Consider the following 25,556-nt stretch of genomic DNA (forward strand, 5'->3'; position numbering starts at 1 on the left):
CATAAATGGAGTAGTAATTAAAAAGAAAGGAATTGGCTATAAATTAAACAAATTGTCAATGTTTGCACCACATGGTGAAAGGAAAGGACATTTTATATCTTTAATATAATTAAATAGCCAGTTCTATGCCCAATTTATCCCTGCCAGGCTATGCAGATGCAAGTGGAAAGTTTGAATAGAAAAAATAAACACAATTGAGGGGACTACTGCAAGTCTACTAGGAGTACTTCATCTCGATCATTAGCAAACGGTAGGGCGGTAGGTGATCACAATGATCAGAAAGAAAGAAATAAAATTGGGCTACGTACCTTTCGTATTAAAAAGATGTACTCCTACTCAACAACGTAATCACACTCATATCTTGTCACGAATTGATGGTGAAGATTGTTTTCCATAACCACCGAATAGAAAGGCTTTTAATGGGCACCAACAGCAACCAGCGAGATATAGTGTGATCTTTGCATTGCACGCAATTAAGCTGGGGAAAACAACGACCGTGAAGACCTGCTGCCTTGACTCTGATTCGTTCGATAATCCATCGAGAGTACTCGTAGTCGTAGAATGCTGTTCTCACCATGTATTTAACCATGCACGGCTAGCTATCAAAACTGCTATTTTAATTGTACTTACCTCTCTAATTGCAGCTATATTAAACACGCTTTCTTGCAACTTTTGAATGGATCAATTTTGTCCATGCAAAAATTATTCGAGGTTGTTGGTTGGAGTACATGGCTATAGATGAGTTTGCAGATAAAGAAATGAGTGGCAAAATTGAAGCAGTCTCTAGCAGTATCATTTTCCGTCCATTAATACTACTCCTACTTCCCAACAATAATTTTTTTTCGTACTCTATCTCCATTCGAAACCTATTTTCTCCTTTATGTAGCAGATAATTAGGTGGGGCGTGATTTTCTTTTCAATTCTGAATGAATTCGATCTAAATATAAACATTTACAGTTGGGTCAGAGTGCTCCATCTCGCTACATTTCCTCGGTTGTGGGGCCGGGTAAAACGACCCACAACAAACGCATTAACTAACCCAACGGCGACTGAATTGTCATGGAAAAAGTAGCTTCCTAAATCTTCACACCCAAGAGTTCAATTGCTCATTCAATGCAATCAATGTCTTCATCTATGCACTGCACTTATTAATGAACGGATTGTTAGGGGCCTTTGGTTATCTCCGCATTAATGGTGGAGGCAAGTGCCCACCCGGGATCCTTTGTGGTAGCTCAACGGCTGGTTACCTGAACTTATAGATGGCCATTCGGCCCGCCGGCCCGGCCCTGTCCCGAGCCCGGGGCTGGCCCGTTCTTTGCTGGGCCGTGCCTAGCCCGGCCCAATATCGCAGCGGGCCGTGGCTCTCCCGACGGCCCAGGCACGGGCCCGCGGGCTTGTTTCGTGCCGGGCCAGCCCGCGGAGCCCAGCCTACTTGTCGGGCTCGGGCCTCCTGCGGCCCATGATGGGGCGCGCCGCCGCGCTGGTACTCAGTCGCGGGAGCGGCGACGGCGGTGGAGAGGCTATGGCGGCGGAGAGGCCAGAGTAGAGTAGGAGGGGCGAGAGGAAGTGCGGCGGCGGCGGAGAGGCGGCGCGAGTAGAGCTCCCACTCCCAGTCCGGCGGCGCTAGATCTAGCCGGCTAGGGTTGCAGGGAATGGGGCGCGCGGTCGATGGCGGGGTGAGGGAGCAGAGGCCGGAGGGGCAGCGTCGACGGCGGGGCGAGGGAGCTGAGGTCGGAGGCTCGGAGCTCGGAGGGGCAGCGTAGATGGCGGGGCGAGGGAGCGGGGTCGGAGGGGGCGACGACGCGGCGTCGACGACGGGGGGGGGTGCTCTCGGAGGCTCGGATGGAGCGGAGGCCGGAGGGAGTGGCGTGGACGGCGGGGCGAGCCCTCGGAGAGAGCGGACGCCGGAGGGGGGCGGCTTCCCCGGGCACCGCCGGCGCCCGGAGGGAGACGGGGCGTCGGGGCGTGCTGGAGGGGAGGGGGAGTGGAGTCGCGGGTGGGGGGTTGGGGGGAGAGGACGAGTCGGGGGGGAGGGGGAGTGGAGTCGCTGTAAGGCCGTGGGCTGGGCTGTGTGCTTCTGTAGGTCTTTAGAGTTAGCGGGCCGCTACCGGGCCGGCCTGCTAACTCCGTGCCGGGCCGTGCCAGCCCACGGGCTGGGGTGACGGCCCAAGCCCGGGCACGGGGAGCGGCCCGGGCCAGCCCGGGCACGGTTTGGACCGGGCCGGGCCGGGCCGTGCTTGGGCCAGGTCAAATTGGCCGTGCTTCGAGCGGGCTAACGAGCTGCGGTCTGCATGCACATCTATACCTGAACTGAAGAAAAGGCAGCACTACAGGAGTTGGAGTAGGACACAGGGATCTGTGTTATTGTACTGAAATTCTATAGAATTTGGAATGCATGAGTTAAAATTTGCCTTTATTAGGAGTACTTCAGTTACAAAAAGGCATGCGGAGTTTTTTTTTTGGTATTGATGCCTAACCATCTTTCGTTTTGAGATCAAACATATGACTAGCAATTTGAGAAGATCGATGGCTTTTATTATATGCATGCTTTGTATATGTAAGCAAAATTTATCAATAGATTCATTTCACAAATCTTTTAGTGATTTCGTAGACTTAAATATTACAACTATAGAAGCCATAATAATAGTTCTAGTAATAGCTAAACTGGTAACCTCAAATAATCCGTGGGTGAAGTAAAAGCTCACCGTTGCCGAAAAATATTACCTCACATAATTGTTGCACCCAAACCAGATCGATGATGCATAGTACAAAAGGATTTTTCCCAAATACTAAATCCGTACCATTTGATTTTTTTTGACGTTCCTACCAACATGGCTACATTTTTTTAGGGCAAGTCACAGGAGCTTTTATTTGGATAGCAGGATTACAATCTCTAAGAAACACTCAATATCCACCGAAGCCTTCCTTCCACATCAATGTGCTGCACAATTTGCATACCGGCGAGTCATATTGTCGTGCTTGAATTGAATAGCGCTCTATCAGATTGTCGTTTTTCCTTGTGAGATTTTTTCCCCTGAAACTTTGGCATTAACTAAACAAAGTGTGTGTGGGGGCATGCCGCCCCGGCCCATGCAATCCATCCATGAAGCATGATTGTGCAGGCGTCAGATGACTGTCCACACTTTTGACCGCCATTAAGCTGCAGGCGGAGCCTGGATTCTGGACATGCAGAGAATGAGATGTGAAATGGAGCATCCAGTTCCTATTCTAATATTAAATACATATCTGTTGACCGTGGAGAAAAACATATCCGTCCTACTATGCGGCTCTGAAAGAAACAATATTTTACACATGATGGGATGCTGGCCACGCCAATATACTGGGCCCTGTTTAGTTTTCACCCTATAAACCCCATAAATACAAAAAAACCGTCACATCGAATATTTTGACACATGCATGGAGTATTAAATGAAATCTATTTATAATTTTTTTTTGCATAGATGGGCTGTAAATCGTGAGACGAATCTAATGAGCCTACTTAATCCATATTGCAACAGTGGTGCTACAGTAACCATCCGCTAATTATTGATTAATCATGAATTAATTAACATTATTAGATTCGTCTCGCGATTTACAACCCATCTATACAAAAAGTTTTGTAAATAGACTTCATTTAGTACTTCAAATTAGCAAGATTCCAACGCAAAATTTTTTTTCGTTTCATCTAAACAGACCCATGGTCAACTTGTTGGCCAACCATAATCCATTAATCCTGAACAATGCATAGTCTAACTTGAGGAAAAAGGGGAAGAACCATGCTGATTTGACTGTTCAACTTAAATTTGAGCAAAAAAAAGTAGAAAAGAAAAACGTCAACAGGTTGAGTGGCCACTCTGTAGAAGCATGGACTTTCCACTCTGTATGTGCAAATTGTTCAGAGGTGCGCCGATATCCATAACTGGATGACAGTACAGATGATTATAGTATTAGTTTCTCAAGCAACAGTTGTTGGCGTACTGATGATGGACCTTCAGGATCAACGAGCGAGGACGGTCTGACCTGCGATGGTAGAACAGTTGCATCATCAGTAGCGTATCGCAGACGATGCAACCGATCGAATGCTGTTACCGCTGCAAGTACGCGCAGGAATCAGAGGAGCTAATCAAGGTCCTGACGAGCCCTAGCTGATCCTGCACCGTACCTTTCAGCGACAAATTCGAAGTAACCATTACAGCATGCAGCTGCCTCATCTTAGTCTTCAGTACCAGCTGCCCAAACGTACACAAACTGTGCAGTTAATCGCGGGTACCAGCACGTCTTGGATCTCACTCGCTGTGTTCTGAATGTCAATCCTTGTCCTTGTGCCACAAAAATGTCATGGCGTAATGCGTATAGCCGCCCCTTTGGGGGAAACTGCGGCAGCAGACGGACCAAAAGGCATGCACCCATGCGTGCAGTTCATGCATGTACTGGTGGTAACAGTTTTGGGTACGTACGGCGACACGCATAGCTTCTACCTGCAGCGATTATTGTAAGCATTTTCGCTACTGTTTGTAATTTGTCACCTGACAAAAAGAAGGGTCTGATGAGCTACAGTGTTGTTTGACAGATGGGGTTGATGATCTCCATCTCCATGCAGGTTGCGAATTCTCTGCAAACTCTCCATGTTTGAAGCTTGCAAGCTAGCACAACCTTGATTGCTAACATAATTAAGTTGGTGCATGCACCTGTGCGCTGGCGTGAGTGTCATGCTGATGATGGCAAATGAAAGGAAATTATGGTAATCAATTCCTGTTTGACAGAACTGTGTCAAATCCTAGCAGGATCAATGCTTGGGAGAAGAACTAGAGGAGCACGAGCATGCAGCAGGTCGGGAGAAAAGTTCAGTACAAGTCTTCAATAATACGCCCGCGCAATAAATGGTTCCATGAATGCAGAGTGGTTCCTAGTTGAAAAATTTATGAAGATGTGTGGGAGGCGTCGTTTTTAGGAGTTTAATGGTTAGCCGGTTAGGCTAGGGCGGGCCCACCACTCATCCATTCCCATGCCCCTAGGCCTGCAAAGGAACAAAACAAGTGCACATTTATCAACCAGGCTGATCCAAGCATCCATTCCCACCATTGAAATCGTCCCCCTCCCCCATCCCTTTCCCTTCCTCTGGCTAGCTATCTTTTTTTTTATTCATTCATTGGCTAGCTATCTTTTGTGGTGTGCTAGCTGTGGTGTGCGTCGATTTGCTCCAACTGTTCCCAATAAATGTACCTTGAATGGCTGGCTATCTCTCTATCCCCGCATTCAATTTCCTCGCACCCAAAAACGAAGAGAAGGTTGGGGGAGGGCAAGGACAAGTAGGACTAGGATTCGTCGCTGCTCTTGCTAATAATCAGAATCATGAAGGTTAGTTAACGATTGCTATATTTGCTCCGCGTAATCATTCACCACCAAAGAATAGTTGCACGTAGCCATTCCTGGACAGCTGTCTGTCTCATGCAGTATTTTGTTTCTCTTTGATAAAGGAATGCAAATACTTTTCTTGTTGTCTATTTTTAGTTTGGAAAAATGCACGCCCACGTTCCATTTCACTCTCTTCACCTTAACACGCGCCAGTTTGAGGAATTTTTTATTTTTAATATAGTTTTTAATCGAAATTACGTATTAATACTGCAGATTTGAGAAATTACAAAACTAGAACACAATCGTCTAGCCAACAGACGAAATTAAGAAACATCGTCTACCGAAATATAAATATTTCGTCTATCAGGAAGACAAAAACAGATTTCGTCTATCCAGCAGACGAAATAAATTTAAAAATATAATTTTTAGCAATTTTTGTCAACTATGCATAGTTTTGCATAACGAAATCTAGATATTGTCTACCCCTGGACGAAATCTAGATATTGTCTACCCACTAGACGAAATTTAGATATTATCTACCCACTGGACGAAATTTAGTAAATAAAATTTTTTACCATGGTTTGTAGTGTGCTCCATATTTTAAATCTATTTTATAAAGTATATTTTAATATAAACTTCATTTCTTTTCTATTATAAACTGTGCAGGGATAATGTAAATTATCAATGTACTACAATTATTACGCCAAATTAGGCAGGAGTCATAAATTCACAGCTTTCATTAAGATAACGATTACAAAACAACTAGTCATTGCATCTGTACTCTACGGTAAATGATGTGTGAGACCTTTCCCTGGAGGAATTTGTAGATTAGTCACAACAAAAGTTGTAGTAGTACAGACGCAATGACCCGTTGCTATGTAATCGTTATCTTAATGCAAGACGGGAATTTATGGCTCTTGCCTAATTTGGTGTACTAATTGCATTACATTGATAGTTTACATTATTCCTACACAGTTTATAATAGAAAAAATAGAGTTTATATTAAAACATACTTTGTAAAATACTACCTCCATCCAGTTTTGATTGATATATTTCCATATGGCATAATGACCAAGGGCACCAAGTGTGCTTATCAATCTCATAAATACAACATAGACTTTTTGTTGGTCCTCCAATGTTTTAACTGGGAACTCTTTGTTTTTAGTACTATTTATTGCCACAACCCATGCCAATAGCAAATATAGCTATCATTTTGAACATTTGAAGTTTTGAAATATAGCTATCAAAAGTGGATGGAGGGAGTAGATTCAAAATATGGAGCACCCTGCAAATCATGGTAAAAATGTTTATTTACTAAATTTCGTCCAGTGGGTAGACAATATCTAGATTTCGTCCAATGGGTAGACAATATCTAGATTTCATCCAGTGGGTAGACAATATCTAGATTTCGTCATGCAAAACCATGTACAGTTGACGAAAATTGCTAAAAATTACATTTTTAAATTTATTTTGTCTGCTGGATAGACAAAATTTATTTTTGTCTTCTTGATAGATGAAATATTTCTATTTCGTCGACCTGGTAGACGATTTTTCTTAATTTTGTTTGTTAGCTAGACGAAATTTAAATTTTGTCTACTGGGTAGACAATTGTGCCTTAGTTTTGTAATTTCTCAAATCTGCTGTATTAATACGTAATTTTGATTAAAAATTGTATTAAAAATAAAAAAATTCCCAGCTTGAGCGTTGATCTATCGCGAAAGAGTCTTCATCCATGCCGCAGTGTTCCTAATTTAAAATTTCACTAATTTTATGCGCAACTAGCATGCCAATATTAAGTTCCAGGAGGATTTCGAATTTTTAAATCAACGAATTTTAAAATTTATCTGAAAGTAACTTTTTTTTTTTTGAGCCGATCTGAAAGTAACTAGTATAAAGAAGTACTATAAGCGATGGCCCAACGATGTGTTTTGTCGGCCCAGAAATGAATCATCTAACAGCCGGCCCAACTAGTAAGCAAACCTTGTGCCCTCGACCCAGGCCCAACGCAGCCACACGGCCACACCCAACAACTCCTCCCCACCACTCCCTCCGTCCGTCGCACCCGCAAAACGCCGCCGGCGAGCTCTCGGCGATGACCACCGCGCGATTGGTATCCACCTCCCCCGGCGCACTGTATTACTCTCCGGCCTACCCGGCCTCCAAATCCTTGGGGAGGGCAAGCGGTAGGGTCGCCTTCCCTGCTCGGCCGTATGGTGCCCTGCTCCATCTGAGCTCGCCTGTCATGGCCTCCGCCGGCGCCGGAGGCAACGGCTCTCCGAACGCGCAAGGGGGCTTTACAGGTAGTTGCGGATTTCATTTCACTCTTCATGCCGTTTCTCTTGGGATTTGTTCCTTTGTTATGCTCGACAGATGCGAGTTGTTATTCCTATTGTCGCTGCTAAAATCACAAAGGCAGTGAAACTTTCAGTTTCCAGTATCAGTACTGTTTACTTGCTATCTGGACCATTTTTTTATCATGTAAACTAATTTTTTTTTACATTTTGTAGGGCCGTCTAGGATTGGAGAGGTCAAGAGAGTAACTAAGGAGACAAATGTGCATGTGAAAATAAACCTTGATGGCACTGGCGTTGCTGAATGCAGCACAGGGATACCCTTCTTGGATCACATGCTCGACGTGAGTATAGCTTGCTTGTATGTCATCAGTAATTAGGGAATTTGGGGGGTATCTGTACAGACATAATATGCTTGTGGAGTTGTGGTCGCATCCTTTGTGATTTCTGGTATCCAGCATGGGTGACGGGAATGGGAAGATTACGCCTTATTTTGTGCAGAAGGGGAGAAAGCAAAACCTCGTAATAAGAGGAGAAGCATCTTATACCAAATCAATAATATGGATGAGTGGAAACATCTTCTGATAGGAAAAGTCTTTATGCATGCTGTCTCCTACCTTCAGTTAAGAGGGCCAGTAGTACAGTCATATGATTTTTATGAAAAAAAAGTGATGCATTTGAAACTGAAGCGGTGTGGAACACTTTTCTAGTTCCACGTGTTGCAGGTGATCACTCTTGGGACTCCGCTATCAAGCAATTACTTCACAAAATGCTTGTTTCATTTTTTCCTTTTCCTAGTATGGTGATCAATGGAAAGAGTTCTACTTCTCTTCCTTCGATCAACTAATGTAATGAGTGAGATGTATGGTTCTGGTTATTCCACATAGATGACAGAAATGACCGCTGTAGATGACTAGCACTTGTGAAGAGAAATAAATGTAAAATATTAAACTACAACCAAAGACTGCATGCAAAAAATTGTCTAAAAAGCTCAGCTATTCCCCTTGTATTCCCCTACAAAAGCATTTATTTTTAATAGGTTTCTTCTCTTTAAATGCCCCTCTATTCTATCCTACTTATATAACTGGGTCCAAAGTAGAAAGTTCTAACTCATGTTAGATAGGTATGATTTTTCAGTCAAAGCTGGCCATTAACTCGTGTTTAAAACTTTCAGCAACTGGCATCACATGGACTCTTTGATGTGTACGTTAAGGCAACAGGTGACACACACATTGATGATCATCACTCAAACGAGGACATTGCTCTGGCAATTGGAACGGTGATTGTTACTTTCCGAGAACATTTTCAACTTGATATTTCTACTTCTAGAAGCACTTGTAGGGATCATTATTGACTTGAGGTTAGGATATCCGTATATTTTCATTTCCTAACTTTTGTACTAAATTTAGCACTGCACAAACATGCTGTATTTTCAACTTATACCTTATGCTGAACCATTTGTAGTTTAGTTTCATGCGATCTGCATAGATAGGCAACAATCATTGAGATGACCTTCTCTGATCGTCTATGTAGGCACTGCTTCAATCACTTGGTGATCGAAAAGGGATTAATCGATTTGGGCATTTTACTGCACCACTCGATGAGGCGGCAGTTGAAGTTATACTGGTGAGTCACAATCTCTTGCTATATTTACTTACTATGATTGCACATTTTTTTCATAGACCTGATGTGCCTATATATGCGTCATTATGCATTCATATTTCCAATGTTGTGTGAGCATATACCTGAGTAGCTAAGTTACTTATGCCTGGCCCTAGTGCTCTACACTTCAGAAATACTCTAGTTCTTTTTTTGGACTTCTACGTATTCATGAGCATCTATTGTTGCCAGAAGCTTGTACATATGCATTCATTTGACACTTAACATTCAGAATTCAGACTTGTTTGTTGAAGTTTTGCATACTCATATTCCACATATGTTCTTTGTTGAGACTTCATGGGTCATTATCCCCCCCCCCCCCCTATATGCAGGATCTGTCTGGTCGTCCTCATTTAAGCTGTGGCTTGGATATTCCTACTCAGAGAGTTGGTACATATGATACACAGGTAATTGTGAGATCTGCAAACTTTTTATCACTTATCAACCATCTGTTCAAAGAAAACATCCTTGGTGGCCACTTCTTCCTGTGTTTAAAAAGAAATATTTATTTTTTTATGAAATCTTCTAACAAAATTTGACTGCCATTTTATTCATCGCTAATGTCATGCAATCCTTTCTGTCTTGTACACTCTTGCAGTCAAGTTAGGCAAAAGTTTTATTTATTCATTTTGGTTCCAGCTGGTTGAGCACTTTTTCCAGTCTTTGGTGAATACATCTGGGATGACTCTTCACATCCGTCAGGTACATATTGCTATATGCTCATTGCTCAAATCAAATCTCTTCAAAATAGCTGGATCAGTGGTACAATTTCAGTCATTAGCAATCTAGCGCATCATAGGCTGAGCATAAGAGTTGAGATAGTTGATTTTTCCTTGTTACTTGACCTACTTGGCATGAGCATGACCCTTCTCCTCTACTGCCTGATCCCGCTCCATTTTTTCTTTGAAGCTTGCTGGGGAAAACTCGCACCATATTATCGAGGCATGTTTCAAAGCATTTGCTAGGGCCCTTCGACAAGCAACAGAATATGACTCGCGCCGTCATGGCACTGTCCCCAGGTTCGTCTTCACTTGCTGGCAGAGGATAGCATACACTCTGTCCTCCTATTCGGATTCAACCATTTACATCCATGACGATACCTTTCTTGCTTCTCTATGTGGCAGCTCCAAAGGTGTTTTATCAAGATCATAGCACTACAGGTTCAAACGATTGCTTGTCAGCTTTTAGCTCGCAGCGATCAGAGGAAACAAATAGAGCGGGCAGCTATACACAGCTTGGTTTGTTCTGCCTTACATCGGGAGTCCGCATTACCTTCGACAACAAGTTATGGCATCCTTGCTAATGGGATTGTCAAAAATCAGATGTACCACCACTCGGTATTGGGCTTATTTACAACGGCGGGTATAATGTATCTGCTCGCTACTGCAATTTTCTCTGCTCTCTGGAGCTACGAGATTATCTGAACATTGGAAAGGAGTGGACAATAAGCTGTGACTCTGAAAGCAACTCCAATCAGGATTCAGGAATAATGGTGTGCCTTGTGTAAACTTGGCAACATGGGCTGATTTAAGCCGCATATGTAATGATGGTCCGCGTTCAAGGGAATAAAAAATTTTGGTTTCTGTGCGTCTATATCTCGTGATACTGGAGTTGAGGAAACTAGCGGTCGCGCCTCTGCCGGCACGCTGTTCAGCGTATCATCGACCTTCGTTCCTAAACGTTAGTTACCGTTGAATTTATTATGATGCTAAAACAAAACCACAACAACTAAAATGGTATTTACATTTTTTTTAAAAAAGATAAATGGTCAAACGTCGTGTCCACAAGTCAGCGGAGATAAACATCTAGAGCATGCTGGCACTTAATTCAAGTTTATTTCATATAGAGGCAACGTAACGAACAATAAAGTTTGTAGTACACTTGTTGCCGTTTCCCCACATAGTCCATTATTCAACCCAATCGATCGAGCTTCTACTCCTCGATCAACACAAACACATTGTGCGCGTGCACATACGCGCTAGTAGACTACGTGTGTGCTAGTGCTACACCGTAAACCTGACCATCACAACCTGCATGTGGCTTCATGTTTGGAGTACTATACCTGTATAGTTTTATGTATGACGGCCTGCCTGATCGATGATCATCAGCATCTGCTCTTGTGCAGCAATGCTAGGCGCCGTGGAGGCAGCATGCACACCGCCTTATGGGTACCCATACCCTGGCACGCCGGGGTAACCGCCGCCGGTCCCGTTTCCGGGGTAGCCGCCGCCGCCGCCGGCCACCGGGGCCGCGCCGAACGCCTGCTGGACCCAGTCTACCGTGGCCTTCTCGAGCATGAACGCCTTAGCGAGGATCTCGTCCAGGATGGGCGGCTTGGAGCCGAACACGGCGTTGGCGATGGTGACGGTGCGGGGGTTCTGGCTGCTGAGCGCCGCGATGGCCACGGCGGGGGCCTTGCCGTTGTTGAGCTGGAAGTGGATGAGCCCCTGCGGGAAGACGAACACGTCCCCGACCGCCAGCTGCTTGGTGAAGAGCGTGTTGTTGAGCAGCTGGTTGGAGGTGACGAACCCCACCAGGAGCGTGCCCTGGATCACCGTCAGGATCTCCGACGCGCGCGGGTGCGTGTGCGGCGGGTTCTGCCCGCCGGGGACGAAGTCGATGCGCGCCAGCGAGATGCCCAGCGTGTTCAGCCCCGGGAGCATGTCCACCGCCACCCCCGCCACCCCGGAGCCCTGCGCGTTCGGGGCGGCCGGCATTATCTTGAAGAAGAAGTCGTTCGCCGTCACCACATTTGGGTTCTTACACACCACCCCATTCACCAGCACTGCAAACATGCATACAAATACATATATATCATGTCTAGAAACGTGACTATATATATATATATATAAAATACAAGTTTCTTACCAGCTTTATTTGTTGTTGTTATCAGCGACACAGAAGTCTTGGAGCTGGGTCGGATCAGTTGCCAAAGCACGGGGAACTGAAGCAAGGCCTACAAACGCTAGCACAGTGATGGGCAGCGCAGCGAGGGCACGGGAAGCCATGGCTTCGTTCTTCGTCGTCTACACTGGCTATGGCAATGCTTGCAAGTGAGAACGAGCTGCGTCTTGTGATCTACAACGTTGCTATGGGCACCGATTTATACTGTCATAAAGGTCACTGTTGAGTATGTAGTGGACTGCTTGCACGCTCTACTACAAAATTCACCATCACTCCCTCACCACTGTACATGTAGTTGATCGAGTAGGCATTCCACGATGATACTACCACCATGGCTAGCTGACGCAGGATGATCTATTTGTGTCCTCTTGTTACAGTCCCACTAACTGTTTGTTTACATAGTGTCATCACGTGCCTGATGTAAACACATGCGTGCTCGATGTGTGTGGTTGGAAAATGTGGGAGAAGATAACCAAAAATTTCAATCGGTGCAACACATTCATCCACTAACGACAACATTTCTATACGCCACTTGTGCCATTGATTGATCCACATCAGTAAACAAAGTGTTACTATGTACTGAAAATTCTTCGGGTGCACTCCTGAGAAGATGACTAAATTTTTTCTTAAACGTACCCGTACGCCACCTCTTCTGTTTTGTACAAATTAATATCCACTCTTTAGCTCATGCTTCCAAGTCCTCCGCCATGCCACACTACCCACTATTTAGCGTTCAAGAAGTGTCTGTCTTATTCTCTACCTTCAACTTGATTGACCTGCTCCTCCGATCCGTCATGCATGGCATACTAGCTTTGCTCCTACCTCCTTCCCGAGAAGTTCTCCTCAGTTTGACATCTCACTAATACGGAAAGCCCATAAGAGAATATGTGTAAATTGGTGATCTTAGATGCACCTTCAATCCTGCTTAATTAGTTCAAATATTTGTACTACTTCTTCAAAATAAGATCCTATTATCGTGGCGCCACAACAATCTACTGCCGCTTCTGCCATCCATCGTGATCTATTACTACTGCTGATAAAGCCGGTCAAGATTTTAGTGGATATATAGGAAGACTTTTCGAGGAAATAATGACGAGAAAGATGATACCATCAATTGATGTACATTAAGCAGTTGGCTTGTGCATCAGAATTTTCCGGCAGATTGATACCTCGTTGCAAAACAGAATTAAACCTCATTCTCTGATTAACACGTCATGGTTTGAAAATAGGCAGCAAGATAACAAAAGGTCCTCACATGCGCGCAGTTCGTAACATGCATCCACCAGACCACTAACAAGTAAGGGTTTCCATGAGCTCCACTTCACCTGTGACGTCGGATACGATCAGTTCGTCAACAAGTATATATATATTGGTTTGCAGCACTGGAAATCCCACTCGTCGGCCAGGATAGCTTCACAGACAGTACGGTGGTGAGTAATGGCATTAGGTCATGTGCCATTCCCCAGTGCTTATCCTCCCCCTGCATTAGTATTTGACTTTTAATTGCCCATGATTAGTGAGTGGCGGCTGTGCAAATGAGAAGGGCCGGGTCACAATCTCACAGATAGATATCTTGGAAGAGATCGAAGTGTGGCATAATTATTCGTAGCACCTAGCTGAATTTGTGTGTGTTATGTAGTGCAGGTTGTGATCTTTGAACTAGCTAGCTAGGTTAACTTTTGGAGTAAACCATGTAATGCTAGTGCCTAGGACACTGGACACGTATCGAGCACAGAAGGTCTCATGGGACTTGGCATTTTTGGAAGGGAACTTTAGTAAAATTGATATCTCCGAAGAATACTCGTATATCTAATTTTAGCATAACTTTCTGCCAGACTGACGAATACAAGTTTGCCTTCTCCACCTGCATGCTCTTCAATCTTTCAACAAACACAAGGTTTGCACTTTGCAAGGTGGTTTTGCTCAACGAGTATAGCCGACAGCCAAATTCTAGAGGTTTTTATAATAAAAAATCGAGCCATCGATATGTATTCTTTTCCGCTCTAATATATATAAAATATACATGGATATGGTAGGCTGCGATATTCTCGCAATCGCTAGAGGGAAATTCCGAAAATGAAACAAGGTGACAAAAATATATCGACCACGATGGGACTCGAACCCACAATCTCCCGCTCCGGAGGCGAGCGCCTTATCCATTAGGCCACGCGGTCGTTGCGGTTATACGGGTAAAGTTTTATTAATAATAAAATAATGGGATTCCGACGGAAGAGCCCAACAGGCCTTCTTGTAGAGTGGATGTACAAGGCCAAGGCCCACCATCCTTCCCGGCTTTCTGCTCTTCTTCCTGTCTGGCCACTTCGCCGCTGGGGGACGGCCGCCGCCTCCGCGTCTCCACCTCCAGCTCCGGTCCTTCCCCTCTCGCCGCTGGGCGGGTGTCCGGCACAGTTGGCCTGCCTCCCGCAAAGGTATTCCATCCCACTCCGCCCCTCACGTCTCCAATACGCTCGCTCTTAGTCTCTTACCACAGTTGAAGCTTGAAGCTACATAGTTTTGATGCCCTCCGCTTCTGATTCTCTCCCTCTCGTCGCAGATCATGTCAAGAGCCTTAGCGCGCCGCCCGGTGCCTCCTTTACTGAGGCTGCGCTCCACCGTGTGCGACGACGGCTACTGGATGGGCAGATTGGACCACAAGGACTGGCTCGCCCCAAACGAGGTGCTCAAGATATTTGCCAACATCAGGGACCCTAGCCTGATAACCAGTGTGTTCAATAAAGCATGCAACCGAAGAGACTACAAGCCCAGTGAGGCGCTCTACAGCTTGATGATTGACAAGCTGGCCTGCGCCAGGAGGTTCAGTGATGTAGAGGAGTTGCTGGCCAGGGCAAGGACTGAAAAGTTCAGGTTTTCTGACGAGTTCTTCTACAGGCTGATCAAGATGTACGGCAATGTGGCAGAACACCCTCAGAAAGCCATCGACACGCTCTTTGCGATGCCTGTGTATAACTGTTGGCCTTCTACAAAGACATTCAATTATGTTCTTCACATGCTTGTGTGTAAGCGGCAGTACGAGGTTGTCCATGAGATCTACTCGAGTTCTCCCAAGCTTGGGGTGACGTTGGACACATGCTCCTTCAATATTCTTGTCAAGGGTTTGTGCCAATTTGGTAAATTTGATGAGGCAATCTCTTTGCTGCATGAGATGCCAAAGCAGGGGTGCCGGCCTAATGTGACGACCTACTCAACTTTGGTGCATTTCCTTTGTCAGCGCTGTCAAGTTGATAAAGCATTTGAGCTGTTTGAGAGAATGCAGAAGCAGGATATTGCCGCTGATACAGTTGTGTACAATATTTTGATCTCTGGTCTCTGCAAGGAGGAAAGAGTGACTGAGGCCTTCGGTCTGTTCAAATCAATGACGTCTAAAGGGTGCTATCCTAATTCAGGGACTTATCAGGTTCTTCTTGATGGTCTTATCAGTTCAGGAAAGTTCGTGGAGGCCAAGAATATAGTTAGCATCATGAGTAGAGAAGGCGTGAGGCCTAGTTTCCAATCCTACAAGCTGCTGATTGATGGCCTATGTTGTGATGACTGCTTAGACGATGCACACCTTGTCTTGAAGCAAATGGTGGGCCAAGGTTTTGTTCCTCGAATGGGCACTTGGACAAAACTTCTCACATCCATGTGCTAATATTTGTTTTCGTGTTGTTGGCGTTTTTATTGACCTAAGAAGACAACTAAATGGAGAACTTCAAATTTCTCGAGACATCTGAGTAGAGAACTTCAAGTTTTGTCAGAGGAACTGCAGGATCAATTCTGGCTTAGTTTCTGCAAGTTTTGCATATTGCAGCCATATTGGAAAGAGACAGTGATATCAGACAACCCCAAGTTAGTCTATGAATGCTGCGATAAGAACTAGTACATGATTATAGTTTGGTGTTAGCTTTCACAGATGTTAATATTAAATGTATATTTGGTTGATGCAATGCTGACAAAAAACCTGATCAATTTTGTAGGTTTGTATCTTCAAATTAAATACTTTAGATGGAGAATTACATAACTAACTGTTCAATAGTCTAAGGTTGAAATGTGATGTATCAATCTGAAAATGTACATCTGTGAATTTGCAGGTGATTTATGCCAACAATATGAAGATGCATGCCATGAGGTAGTCCTTTTGGGGCCTTTTACATCCTTGAAGCACAACAGAGCATCCTAAGTAGTTCTTTTCCTGGCTTTTCTGTTTCCTGTCCAGCTTTTAAGTAGTTGCATTATCTCTATACTCCACTTGCTATGTTAGCCTTGTACAGCAACTGTCCGTGGATAATTATCTGGTAATGGAACATAGAGGGCCTTGTAAGGTTGCGAAATGAAGATTTTCAAACTATTTGTCTCCTTGATTTACTTATTGCAAATTTGCAATTCTATTTGCAGTTTTGATGCGGTCAACATGCAGCAGGGAAAGAATCTAGTGAGTAAGGAAGCAGCTGCATAGCCAGCATAGGACAGCACTGTAGTATCTCTATTTGACAGAAAAATCCTGTGCTATGAAGCCGTAGAAGCAGCTGCATAGCCAGCATAGGACAGCACTTTGATTTGGTGTGTAGCTCTTCGAAAAAGTTTGCAATATATTCTCTGAGTATAACATGCATAATTTGCACTTGTTCTGTGCAGCCAAGCGTCAGAATCTGGATTCTTGTTTGAGTCGGGATAATATTGCTGCAAAGGCTTCATTCTCAAATTACAGCCAGAAAAATGGGACAATTTAGATGCCCATATATAGAGCAACAGAATTACTCTGGTTTGAGGGCAGACATATGTCTACCTAATTTGTATTCTTTATGAGGAAGTTGTGGTAGTCTGGAACTGGAAGCACCATCTCAATAAGTAATGGCTGACTAATGTGTACATAGTACTAGACAATCATGTGCATATGAATTGGATCATGAAAGTTGTATGTGCTTTCGACTATCTTGTACTGGAATAGAAGTGTATTGCAAAGGACATTTATCATGATTGTTACAATACTTCATTTCAACAGATCTTCCATGTTTTCTTTTCAAATGCTGCGAAATCGACCTGTCTGTTGAGAATTTTGTGACAAGATAACCTTTCCAGTTTCCCACTCTGGGATTATTGGTGAGCCTCCAGTATGAAGCTAGTGGTTGTAGTATCATCATTTGTATTCCCAGTTCCATCTTTTTTTTTTTTACTTCCAAAGCTGAGGTTCCTATATTTGAATCCTGAGCATGTGCTTCAGGACTGTGCCCACGTTGAGGAACATGTGCTTAACAGTTCCCAGCGATGCCAACAGAGCATTCATCACTGACAGATCATCAGGCAGCTGCAATCGAGCGTAAAAGCTCTGGCTTTTGTTGCTTTCACATCATTTCGTTTAGGGCATCCCATTCAGTTTTTTTTCCTGGCGTCGAACATGAGTAGCGAGCCAAAGATCTGGACTACTCGGCACCAAACCAAACCTACTGAAGATGAAAGCTCAGGCTCGGGCAGCTCTCACTCCATTCGTGGCTGCCATTGAGCGTGGCCATTGGAAAGCAAGCGAGTACCCCTCACCTAACTCCAGTAGAAATGCATGAGCACTGCTCACCATCTCTATAGTTGAGCTCAGTTTCTTTCAAAAATAGTTGAGCATGAGTAGTTTGCCCATGACGCAGGCAGGTGCCGGTGCACTATTGCGATGGGCCACCGCTCACCGTTGTCGAGTGAGCCACTGAGCCCTGACCAAATTTTGTCACACTGATTGCAAGCCTCCCAAACGCACACAAACTGACCCAGTGCTCGCTCCAATAATTCAGAGGCGGCGTCAGGTTAGGCAGGATGCGATCTACCAGTCGGCACCCGAGTCCCGTCCAGCGGTGGAAGATTCCTAGAAACAGACAAGAAAATGAAAAGAAAAGAAAAGAAAAAAACGAGAGTAGCAAGAAACAGAAACAAAAATAGTGGATGCATCGCGGCCTAATACTCCTACAACCGATTAGGAATTGTTAGGTACGATCTCAACCTCTCGCACAGTGCCGTTGACCGGAACCCAAACTCAACCCAAGACACACACACCCCAACCATCGCTTGTTTACTTGCTCTGTCACCGGCAAATACTGACGCCGGACCCACCGATCACTGCTGATTGCCTGAATTAGTGTCGTCTCGGCGTCTCGCTGCAGCAGGAACGGGTGCCTGAATTAGTTCGTTTTTCTCTGAATCATGCGTTGGAGTGTGCAGCGCCCATCGCTGCGCTGACGGGCCCGGTCGGCGAGGCCGGGCACGCGAGCCGAAGCTGTCAAGCTGCTGCGGAAGCGGAAGGAAACTCGTGGAGATCGCGTGGAACAGTGGAAGTGAAGGCAACGGTAGGGGGGAGCCGTCTTCCAATCGCGTGACTGACATGAGCAACACGGAAGGAGTCGATGCAAGCAAGAGGATGAATTGGGGGGAGCCATTGACTCGTACAAGGTACATACCGCTGCCGCTTTCTCGCGGCCAAGCGACCCGTTCTGTGCAGAGCTCGCAACGAAGCTTTTTTTTTTCTTCTCTACTGGTCCTTTCTTTGGATGTCACTCAAAGCTTTGCGAAATCCGTTCTGCTGAAGCATGCGAAGAACGCCTTTTGTAGGCTAGGCAGAAGAATACTGCTGTGTCGGTGTCTACAGATGTTGGTGTAGAAGATGGACATGATTTTCACAAAATGGTGCTATTGGGCAGGACAGAAATGCAAAGTCAGATTATCTGACCAAATGACAAGCACAGAAGATTTGTTACACACTTACACTCATGATTTGGCAGGAAAGAAAGAAAATCAAGAGTTTGGCCGATGAGGTCACCATTTGTACCATGTCCCCACGACGAAATTGCCAGAATTATATAAGAAATTCAAAGAGAGGATAACTTTGTACAAATACGCAAGAATCCAGCACAGCTTGCTTAGACCCTGTTTAGTTCCAAAAAATTTTGCACGGTACCTGTCATATTGAATCTTTGGAAGTATGCATGGAGCATTAAATACAGTTAAAAAATAACTAATTACACAGTTTAATTAATTAGAGCTAAATCTTTTAAGTCTAATTAATTCATAATTTGACATTATTTGTTAAGTAATAATAAAATATACTACAGTACCAAAATCTAAATTTTTTCACCCACTAAACATACACTTAGTACTTGTTAAAGATTCCTCATCATCAAATCAAAGGGAGAGAAAAAAGAAGCGAAAAAGATTCTGGTATCGCCACATAAATAAACAGGCACATGCCCAGAAGCTAATTATGACCCGGTAGTAGTAGAAAACGTCTTCCCCCGACGACCTGTTCGTCCTCAGTTTGCTCCCCTTCCGCGTCCGCTTCCCATCTTGACCTGGGCACCTGGGCTGCCCCCCCTCCGTTTCCGCTCTCCCCGGACGCGCACCGATCTCGCGCCGCGCGCCCAAGTCGACGCCAGAATCCGCCCCGCCTCCGCGCTGCTGCCAGCGTCGCGCGACAAGGTGTGGGCTCCCTTGCCGTGATCCAATTTCTTTTCTTTTTCTTCCATCGTCTTTCGTAGCCTTTCGCCGGGGATTTGAATTCTCGCGACGCGTTCTGGATCGGTATGCGCGTCCTTGGTTTCTGCCTGGAGCTTTTCGCCGGAGATCTTTTTTTTGTTCGCACGTCTGTGTGTGGAGATGGCACTGCAACTTGCAAAAGTTTTGTGTTTGATCTTGGGACGAATTTAATCGGGTGATACTGGTGCCAAGGTAGGACGAGAGAGGTCCAGTTCTTGCTGGTTTCATTCTTGGGAGCCGCCGACTTCACATGCCAACGACCCCGAGGAGCAGAAGCCAGGCTAGGACCACTAGGCCTTGGATCTTGCCAGGTAACATCAATTTTGTAATTTTCTTCCTGCTTTTTTTTCTTCTTTGTTCTTTACTTCATTATTGCTTCCAATTCCACTGATCTGGCTCTAAACAGTGAAGGTAGTTTAATGAATAAATTATGAACCAAATGTTTGACATTGAAATTTACCTTTAAAAAAAAGAGAAATAAACTAGAGTACCTGATCATGTAAATTTAGTGTTTCTGGTGTGATCAAAGTCCAATGACTAATGTTGCGTACCAGTAGAGTTAGCTATCTTTCTCAGCTCACAAACCATAGTTGGGGCAAGCCACCAGCCCATCATGAGTTTACTTGTACAATTTTTAAATTCTCATTGTCGTTTTCGCAGGGATGGACTTCGCGGATTCGAGACGGAAGCCTAATTTCACGGGGAAGATTGCTGTGGCTGCTGCCCTCACGGTCATGTGCATAATTGTATTGAAACAGTCTCCTGGTTTCAGCGGTACCAATGTGGTACGTGGTGAATCTCTCCGCACCTAACCGTGTCACTGTCAGCTGCTGTTGAATTGGGAGTTGTCATTATTTCTTCTTCCAGACGACTTAAGTACACTATTTAGTTTCCATAAAACATTAATACGATGAACGTCAGGGAACTGCCATTATGGTGATTGGAAGAAACCCTTGTGCAACGTACTCCCTCTGTCCCTTATTATTTGTTGTTTTGGGTGTGCGTGCCACAAGTTTGACTCGATTTGTAGAAAATACGTGCAACATTTGTATTTCCAAATAAATTTATTAAAAAACTAGATTAAAAGATCTATCTAATGGTATTAGTTATGTATCATAAATGTTAATAATTTTTTATACAAAATTAATCAAAGTTATTTTTCGGGAAGCGAGAACGACAGTTATTTAGGGACGGAGGGAGTATGATGCCTTCTATTCTCATGGTTTAATGTTCGCTGTTTTCCTGATACATTCAAATTCTAGTGTGCTATGGCTATTTTCCTGATACATTTACGCATCATTAGTTTGTTACAGTTACAATTCTACCAGAGGTGTAGAGTTTCATCAATTTTGTAGAGGCGTTTATGAATTATGATTGCCATTCAATTCACTAGTTTCCAGTTCTTTACTAGCAGTTTTACTCTGTCAAACTGGAGGCGTCTTGTTAATGCACTCACTTGTTCTGCAGTTCTCTCGCCATGAAGTTGGGGTGACCCATGTCTTAGTGACAGGAGGGGCTGGGTATATTGGCTCGCATGCTACTCTTCGTCTCCTTAAGGACAACTACCGTGTTACCATTGTGGTAAATTATTAATACCTAGATTGCATTCTATTCCTTACTGTTGGAATTTGGTACTAATTCCAACATCCGACATTCGATCTTTACAGGATAACCTTTCCAGAGGTAACATGGGAGCTGTAAGAGTTCTTCAACGGCTGTTTCCACAGCCTGGAAGGCTTCAATTTATTTATGATGATTTAGGCGATGCCAAAGCTGTATCCTTTTTTCTAAGCTTAGTTTGTTTTTGTTTTTTTGTCTACGTTTCTGCATTGCTGTGATATGTTTTGCACTTAACCAATAGTCAGGTGAACAAACTATTTTCAGAAAATGCATTTGATGCTGTTATGCACTTTGCTGCTGTTGCTTATGTTGGGGAGAGCACAATGGAGCCACTGAGGTAAAGGCTTAAAATATGCTGGTGTTCCTGTATTGCTCAAATATTTCAAAGCTTAGCCCTTTAAAGGCTTAAAATATGCTGGTGTTCCTGTATTGCTCAAATATTTCAAAGCTTAGCCCTTTACGATTCATGTGCATTTTATTTGATGTGTTATTTGCAAAGCACCCTATTTTCTTTTATTGTAGGAACAAAATTGCAAAATATGGCCAGATACTCCACAATATTGCATTATATCAAAATTCATTGATTATGCAAGTCACACCGTTTTGTCATCTCAGATGCACATTCCTGATTTAAGTGTGGTGTAATTTAGTTGGAAACACTCTGCTCCTTTAATTCCTTCTGTGCTGCTTCCTGGGTTGCATCTGCAGAAATTATCTATAGCAAACGTTGACTCTACTATATGTATGCTCTGCTAACACTGATATTACAGGTACTACCACAACATAACATCAAATACACTGACAGTGCTTGAGGCAATGGCGGCGCATAATGTAAATACTCTGATTTACTCGAGTACTTGTGCAACGTATGGTGAACCTGATACGATGCCTATTGTAGAAACTACTCCTCAGGTTGGCCTTTTGGTGCAAGCGTTTACTTTCTAAACTTTATGTATTCTGTCAACAATCTGATTCTAATATTTTCTAAACTGATGCAGAATCCTATCAATCCTTATGGTAAGGCAAAGAAGATGGCAGAGGATATCATCTTAGATTTCACAAAATCAAAGAAATCAAACATGGCTGTCATGATCTTAAGGTTTGTTTTCCGTAGCCCTTATAGAATAGAATCCATGGAATAATTCTAATCTGGTCCCTGCTTCCTATAAATTAGATACTTCAACGTGATTGGATCTGACCCAGAGGGGCGGCTAGGAGAAGCTCCAAGGCCAGAGCTGCGTGAGCATGGTCGGATTTCTGGTGCTTGTTTCGATGCGGCTTTGGGAATTATTTCAGGGCTAAAGGTACTCTATATGCTCATTTCAACTTTATAAGTGCTGCATTCATTAATTTCACATTAATAACAATTATATATGGCTTCTTTTCTCATTCAGATTCGAGGAACCGATTACCCCACTACAGATGGAACTTGCATCAGAGACTACATAGATGTCACAGATCTTGTTGATGCCCATGTCAAAGCTCTTGATAAGGCTGAACCGGGCAAAGTTGGAATCTACAATGTTGGCACAGGCCAAGGTTGTCAAAGATCAATAACCAGACCAACAATTTCCCAGCAATGTAAACATAAGTCATACTTTTCCTTGTTTTTCTGAACATGGTGTTTCATGATTTGTCAGGTAGATCAGTGAAGGAGTTCGTAGAAGCTTGCAAGAAGGCAACAGGAGCTTCCATCAAGGTTGACTATCTTGCCCGTAGACCTGGAGATTATGCCGAGGTATATAGTGACCCATCAAAAATCCACCGTGAGCTCAACTGGACAGCTCAATACACTGATCTTGGCCAAAGCCTTACCCAGGCGTGGAAATGGCAGAAAGCCCACCCAAAAGGATATGGATCAGCCTGATTCAGAGTTTAATAGGTTCATCACGCAGATTCCTGGGTCCATATGCAGTCATATAGGCTTCATCAGACAGTTGGGTTTTGACCATAGAAACATTGCGGATAGACACAGAAAGTTCTGAAATTTTTTGATTCATGGGTGCAGTCAAATGGAAGAAGACAGAATCACAGAGAGAATGGCTTACGTGTTCCTTGATTAGGTTCATATATATAGGTTCTCTTTTGATTTTGTTGAAATTTTTTTTCTTTATATGTGCTGAGGCACTATATAATAACACAAATGCAAAATTGTGTTGTAGACAGAGTAGATGAATCTTATGTACGGAACCTATTATGGTGGTGGAATGAAAGGATATAAATAAGTTTGTGTATCTTTCCTTCCTTATTTCAACGTACACAAGGCTTTGTTTGCCATGCTGAGCGAGCGGAACTTTCTTGTGTTACTAGAACGGTAGATTTTCTATCGCTTACATTTTTGCATTGGTTGAATAATGAAGCATCAGCAAGGGTATCCTTTTGAACGATCCGGAAACCCAAATAAAATGTTCCTGAGCCTTTCAGGTCATCAGGTCAGGTAAGGTCAGTCATCAAACCTTGGCGCGCATTGCATTGCGGAGAAATCCAACATATTTCCGCCGATCTGCTGAAAGCATGAAACAGCTAGCGCAACGCATAAGAACGCGCAGGCGCACCTAGCCGTCCTCGTGCTCATTCTGCTGCACCTCCTTCTCCGCCGTCAGCTAGGGCAACTGGGCAAGAGGTTCCAGGTGGCCGGTGACCGTCCGATTGCCACGCCGCTCAAGCTCAACGGGTGCTCAGTCAGAGTGGGGGTGCCTCCTCCGGTTGCGCGCGCGGCGTAAAGTTCCAGGCTTCGAGGATCCGTCGAGCTCGGTTATTTAACTATTTCCCATGAATTCAAACTATAGCCTGTGTTCGGCAGGCTGGAGCTGGAGCTCGTGGCTGGAGTGGTGTGAGAGGAAAATACTGTTGGGCTGGAGCTGGAGCTGGCTGCCGAACGCAGAATTAGCACGGAAATTGTACTACCGTTGCTAGAACTGAACTGACAAGTGTACTGACAAGTGTTCTGTTTGTCCAATTGCTGGCACGAACGCCGCAGTCCTTCTCGGACACTTCCCCTGTGCCTGGCCTGCGAGTGAAACTCTCAACTCATTTCAGGGTTCAGGCCAGAAGCCCGGAAGGGAAACAAACTCTGAACTCCGGTTCATACAATCTGGCCAGATAATGCACTCGATCGACAGTTGTAGCTGGGCATATCCTACCAACTTCCCATTTGTTAGCAATCCCCTTCCTAATCCAGCAGAAGAGTACGGGTGGTGGGTCTGATACAGTACTAGATGAGTTAGGATACAAATACGAGGGAATTAGAGTTTGGGATAGGGTAGCAAGCAAGAGATCGGAGAAGGGTTAGAGATACATCAGGAAGTAGAAGGTAATCTAAGGGAGAATAGTAGAGGTCTAGAGGAGAGAGACCTGAGAAGGAAGATGAATATGTTCTGAATATTTGTTTGATGTCCCTCCTCTTCTTTTGCTCATGCTATTCTTTTTTATGCTTCCAGAGTGATTTCCATGGACCGCCTGGTCCAGTCTGCCGTTCGGCCATGCTGCAACCCCGGCCCGAACCATGGATGATCCCTAACACCATTATTCAAGGATCGTTACTTGGTTTCCGAAAGCAGTTATACTTTGCCTGAGAAAGTTGCAGGAAAGCGCGCGAGCTGCCACTGTTTAGTCAGACAAAAGAGAAACCACCAAGCGTTGGAGCATTCTCTCCGTAGCCCTCCGTACCAGCTGTAGGCTGTAGCTTGCATGCAGTCTGTTGTATTCAGTTCATTGTTTTTTGGTTGAAAACTCGGCAGTTTGACGCTTTTTATACATGATAAAATAAAATACATCCATTGTGCTGTAGACAGAGTAGATCACTTGTATGTGCGAAGTATGAACCTTCATGGTGGTAGAATGAAAGGATATAATTAAATTGATATATGCTTTTTTTCTCTCTTATTTCAAGGCCTCTTCAGACACAATAACATAATGTATTTCTTTGGACAAGTGACCTCACATGCAAATATATTATACAGAGAACATGTGATTACATATAGCATCACCGAAAAAGAAGGATAAGAAAAAGCAAAAGAATGATAGGTTAATCAGAAGCCCAGCATCGGTACACGATGTAGCTGCAGAGAGAGAGAAACTAGAAAAAGACCCAACACCTAAGCCCCCTATTATTTTAGCGGGACCTTTTTATAAAGTTTGCCACTAAATGGAATAGGCATGCAAATTGTGCGTCTGAATAATCCCTGTTAATCTTTCCTTGAGCCTTTGGCCCTGGTATAG

At 44.1% G+C, this 25,556-nt stretch overlaps 4 protein-coding genes and 1 non-coding gene across 17 annotated transcripts; 3 read left to right on the top strand and 2 right to left on the bottom strand.

The window, feature by feature from the left end:
- The first annotated feature begins 7,365 nt into the window (after positions 1 to 7,365).
- Positions 7,366 to 10,898, top strand: LOC120682927 (imidazoleglycerol-phosphate dehydratase 3, chloroplastic-like). Its single transcript, XM_039964938.1, has 8 exons — positions 7,366 to 7,655; positions 7,863 to 7,990; positions 8,821 to 8,925; positions 9,180 to 9,272; positions 9,638 to 9,712; positions 9,945 to 10,007; positions 10,215 to 10,324; positions 10,430 to 10,898. Exons 1-8 carry the CDS (start codon positions 7,448 to 7,450, stop codon positions 10,455 to 10,457), a joined length of 810 nt encoding a protein of 269 aa, XP_039820872.1. The 5' UTR covers positions 7,366 to 7,447; the 3' UTR covers positions 10,458 to 10,898.
- A 213-nt stretch (positions 10,899 to 11,111) lies between these two features.
- On the bottom strand, positions 11,112 to 12,364 carry LOC120682928 (germin-like protein 4-1). The gene is made up of 2 exons (XM_039964939.1): positions 12,193 to 12,364; positions 11,112 to 12,102 (listed from the first exon to the last, which is right to left on the bottom strand). The coding sequence occupies exons 1-2, from the start codon at positions 12,311 to 12,313 to the stop codon at positions 11,468 to 11,470; spliced, it is 756 nt and encodes a 251-aa protein (XP_039820873.1). The 5' UTR covers positions 12,314 to 12,364; the 3' UTR covers positions 11,112 to 11,467.
- A 1,946-nt stretch (positions 12,365 to 14,310) lies between these two features.
- Positions 14,311 to 14,383, bottom strand: TRNAR-CCG. Its single transcript has one exon. It is a non-coding gene; the product is annotated as a tRNA-Arg (tRNA).
- A 109-nt stretch (positions 14,384 to 14,492) lies between these two features.
- On the top strand, positions 14,493 to 17,207 carry LOC120682721 (pentatricopeptide repeat-containing protein At3g14580, mitochondrial-like). Of its 12 annotated transcripts, XR_005678582.1 has the most exons (5): positions 14,493 to 14,638; positions 14,764 to 16,055; positions 16,298 to 16,335; positions 16,602 to 16,766; positions 16,842 to 17,202. XR_005678582.1 is itself a non-coding variant. In XM_039964719.1 (2 exons), the coding sequence occupies exon 2, from the start codon at positions 14,767 to 14,769 to the stop codon at positions 15,856 to 15,858; it is 1,092 nt and encodes a 363-aa protein (XP_039820653.1). In that variant the 5' UTR covers positions 14,493 to 14,638; positions 14,764 to 14,766; the 3' UTR covers positions 15,859 to 17,199. The 12 variants fall into 12 exon arrangements, 1 of the variants encoding a protein (XP_039820653.1); XR_005678579.1 differs by having other exon boundaries at positions 14,764 to 16,335; positions 16,842 to 17,207; XR_005678576.1 differs by having other exon boundaries at positions 14,764 to 16,183; positions 16,298 to 16,386; positions 16,602 to 17,207.
- Positions 17,208 to 19,440: 2,233 nt separating this feature from the next.
- Positions 19,441 to 23,579, top strand: LOC120682458 (probable UDP-arabinose 4-epimerase 2). Of its 2 annotated transcripts, none has more exons than XM_039964383.1 (11): positions 19,441 to 19,658; positions 19,908 to 20,026; positions 20,376 to 20,500; positions 21,183 to 21,296; positions 21,383 to 21,490; positions 21,581 to 21,672; positions 22,106 to 22,247; positions 22,334 to 22,434; positions 22,510 to 22,639; positions 22,730 to 22,874; positions 22,976 to 23,569. In XM_039964383.1, exons 2-11 carry the CDS (start codon positions 19,966 to 19,968, stop codon positions 23,200 to 23,202), a joined length of 1,245 nt encoding a protein of 414 aa, XP_039820317.1. In that variant the 5' UTR covers positions 19,441 to 19,658; positions 19,908 to 19,965; the 3' UTR covers positions 23,203 to 23,569. The 2 variants fall into 2 exon arrangements, with proteins under 2 accessions (XP_039820317.1, XP_039820316.1); XM_039964382.1 differs by having other exon boundaries at positions 19,450 to 19,658; positions 19,912 to 20,026; positions 22,976 to 23,579.
- Positions 23,580 to 25,556: the final 1,977 nt, after the last annotated feature.

This window comes from Panicum virgatum, chromosome 7N (assembly GCF_016808335.1).
Source record: "Panicum virgatum strain AP13 chromosome 7N, P.virgatum_v5, whole genome shotgun sequence".
Lineage (NCBI taxonomy): Eukaryota > Viridiplantae > Streptophyta > Magnoliopsida > Poales > Poaceae > Panicum > Panicum virgatum.

Bases quoted from the DNA above. Each gene is read 5' to 3' on its own strand.
- LOC120682927 (XM_039964938.1), top strand. From the start codon at position 7,448: ATGACCACCGCGCGATTGGTATCCACCTCCCCCGGCGCACTGTATTAC. The intron at 9,273-9,637 runs GTGAGTCACAAT...CCCTATATGCAG, and splicing joins CGGCAGTTGAAGTTATACTG to GATCTGTCTGGTCGTCCTCA. The intron at 10,325-10,429 runs GTTCGTCTTCAC...TCTATGTGGCAG, and splicing joins CGTCATGGCACTGTCCCCAG to CTCCAAAGGTGTTTTATCAA.
- LOC120682928 (XM_039964939.1), bottom strand. From the start codon at position 12,313: ATGGCTTCCCGTGCCCTCGCTGCGCTGCCCATCACTGTGCTAGCGTTT. The intron at 12,103-12,192 runs ACAACAACAAAT...ATGTATTTGTAT, and splicing joins AGACTTCTGTGTCGCTGATA to GCATGTTTGCAGTGCTGGTG.
- LOC120682721 (XM_039964719.1), top strand. From the start codon at position 14,767: ATGTCAAGAGCCTTAGCGCGCCGCCCGGTGCCTCCTTTACTGAGGCTG.
- LOC120682458 (XM_039964383.1), top strand. From the start codon at position 19,966: ATGCCAACGACCCCGAGGAGCAGAAGCCAGGCTAGGACCACTAGGCCT. The intron at 22,435-22,509 runs GTTTGTTTTCCG...CCTATAAATTAG, and splicing joins ATGGCTGTCATGATCTTAAG to ATACTTCAACGTGATTGGAT. The intron at 22,640-22,729 runs GTACTCTATATG...TTTCTCATTCAG, and splicing joins GAATTATTTCAGGGCTAAAG to ATTCGAGGAACCGATTACCC.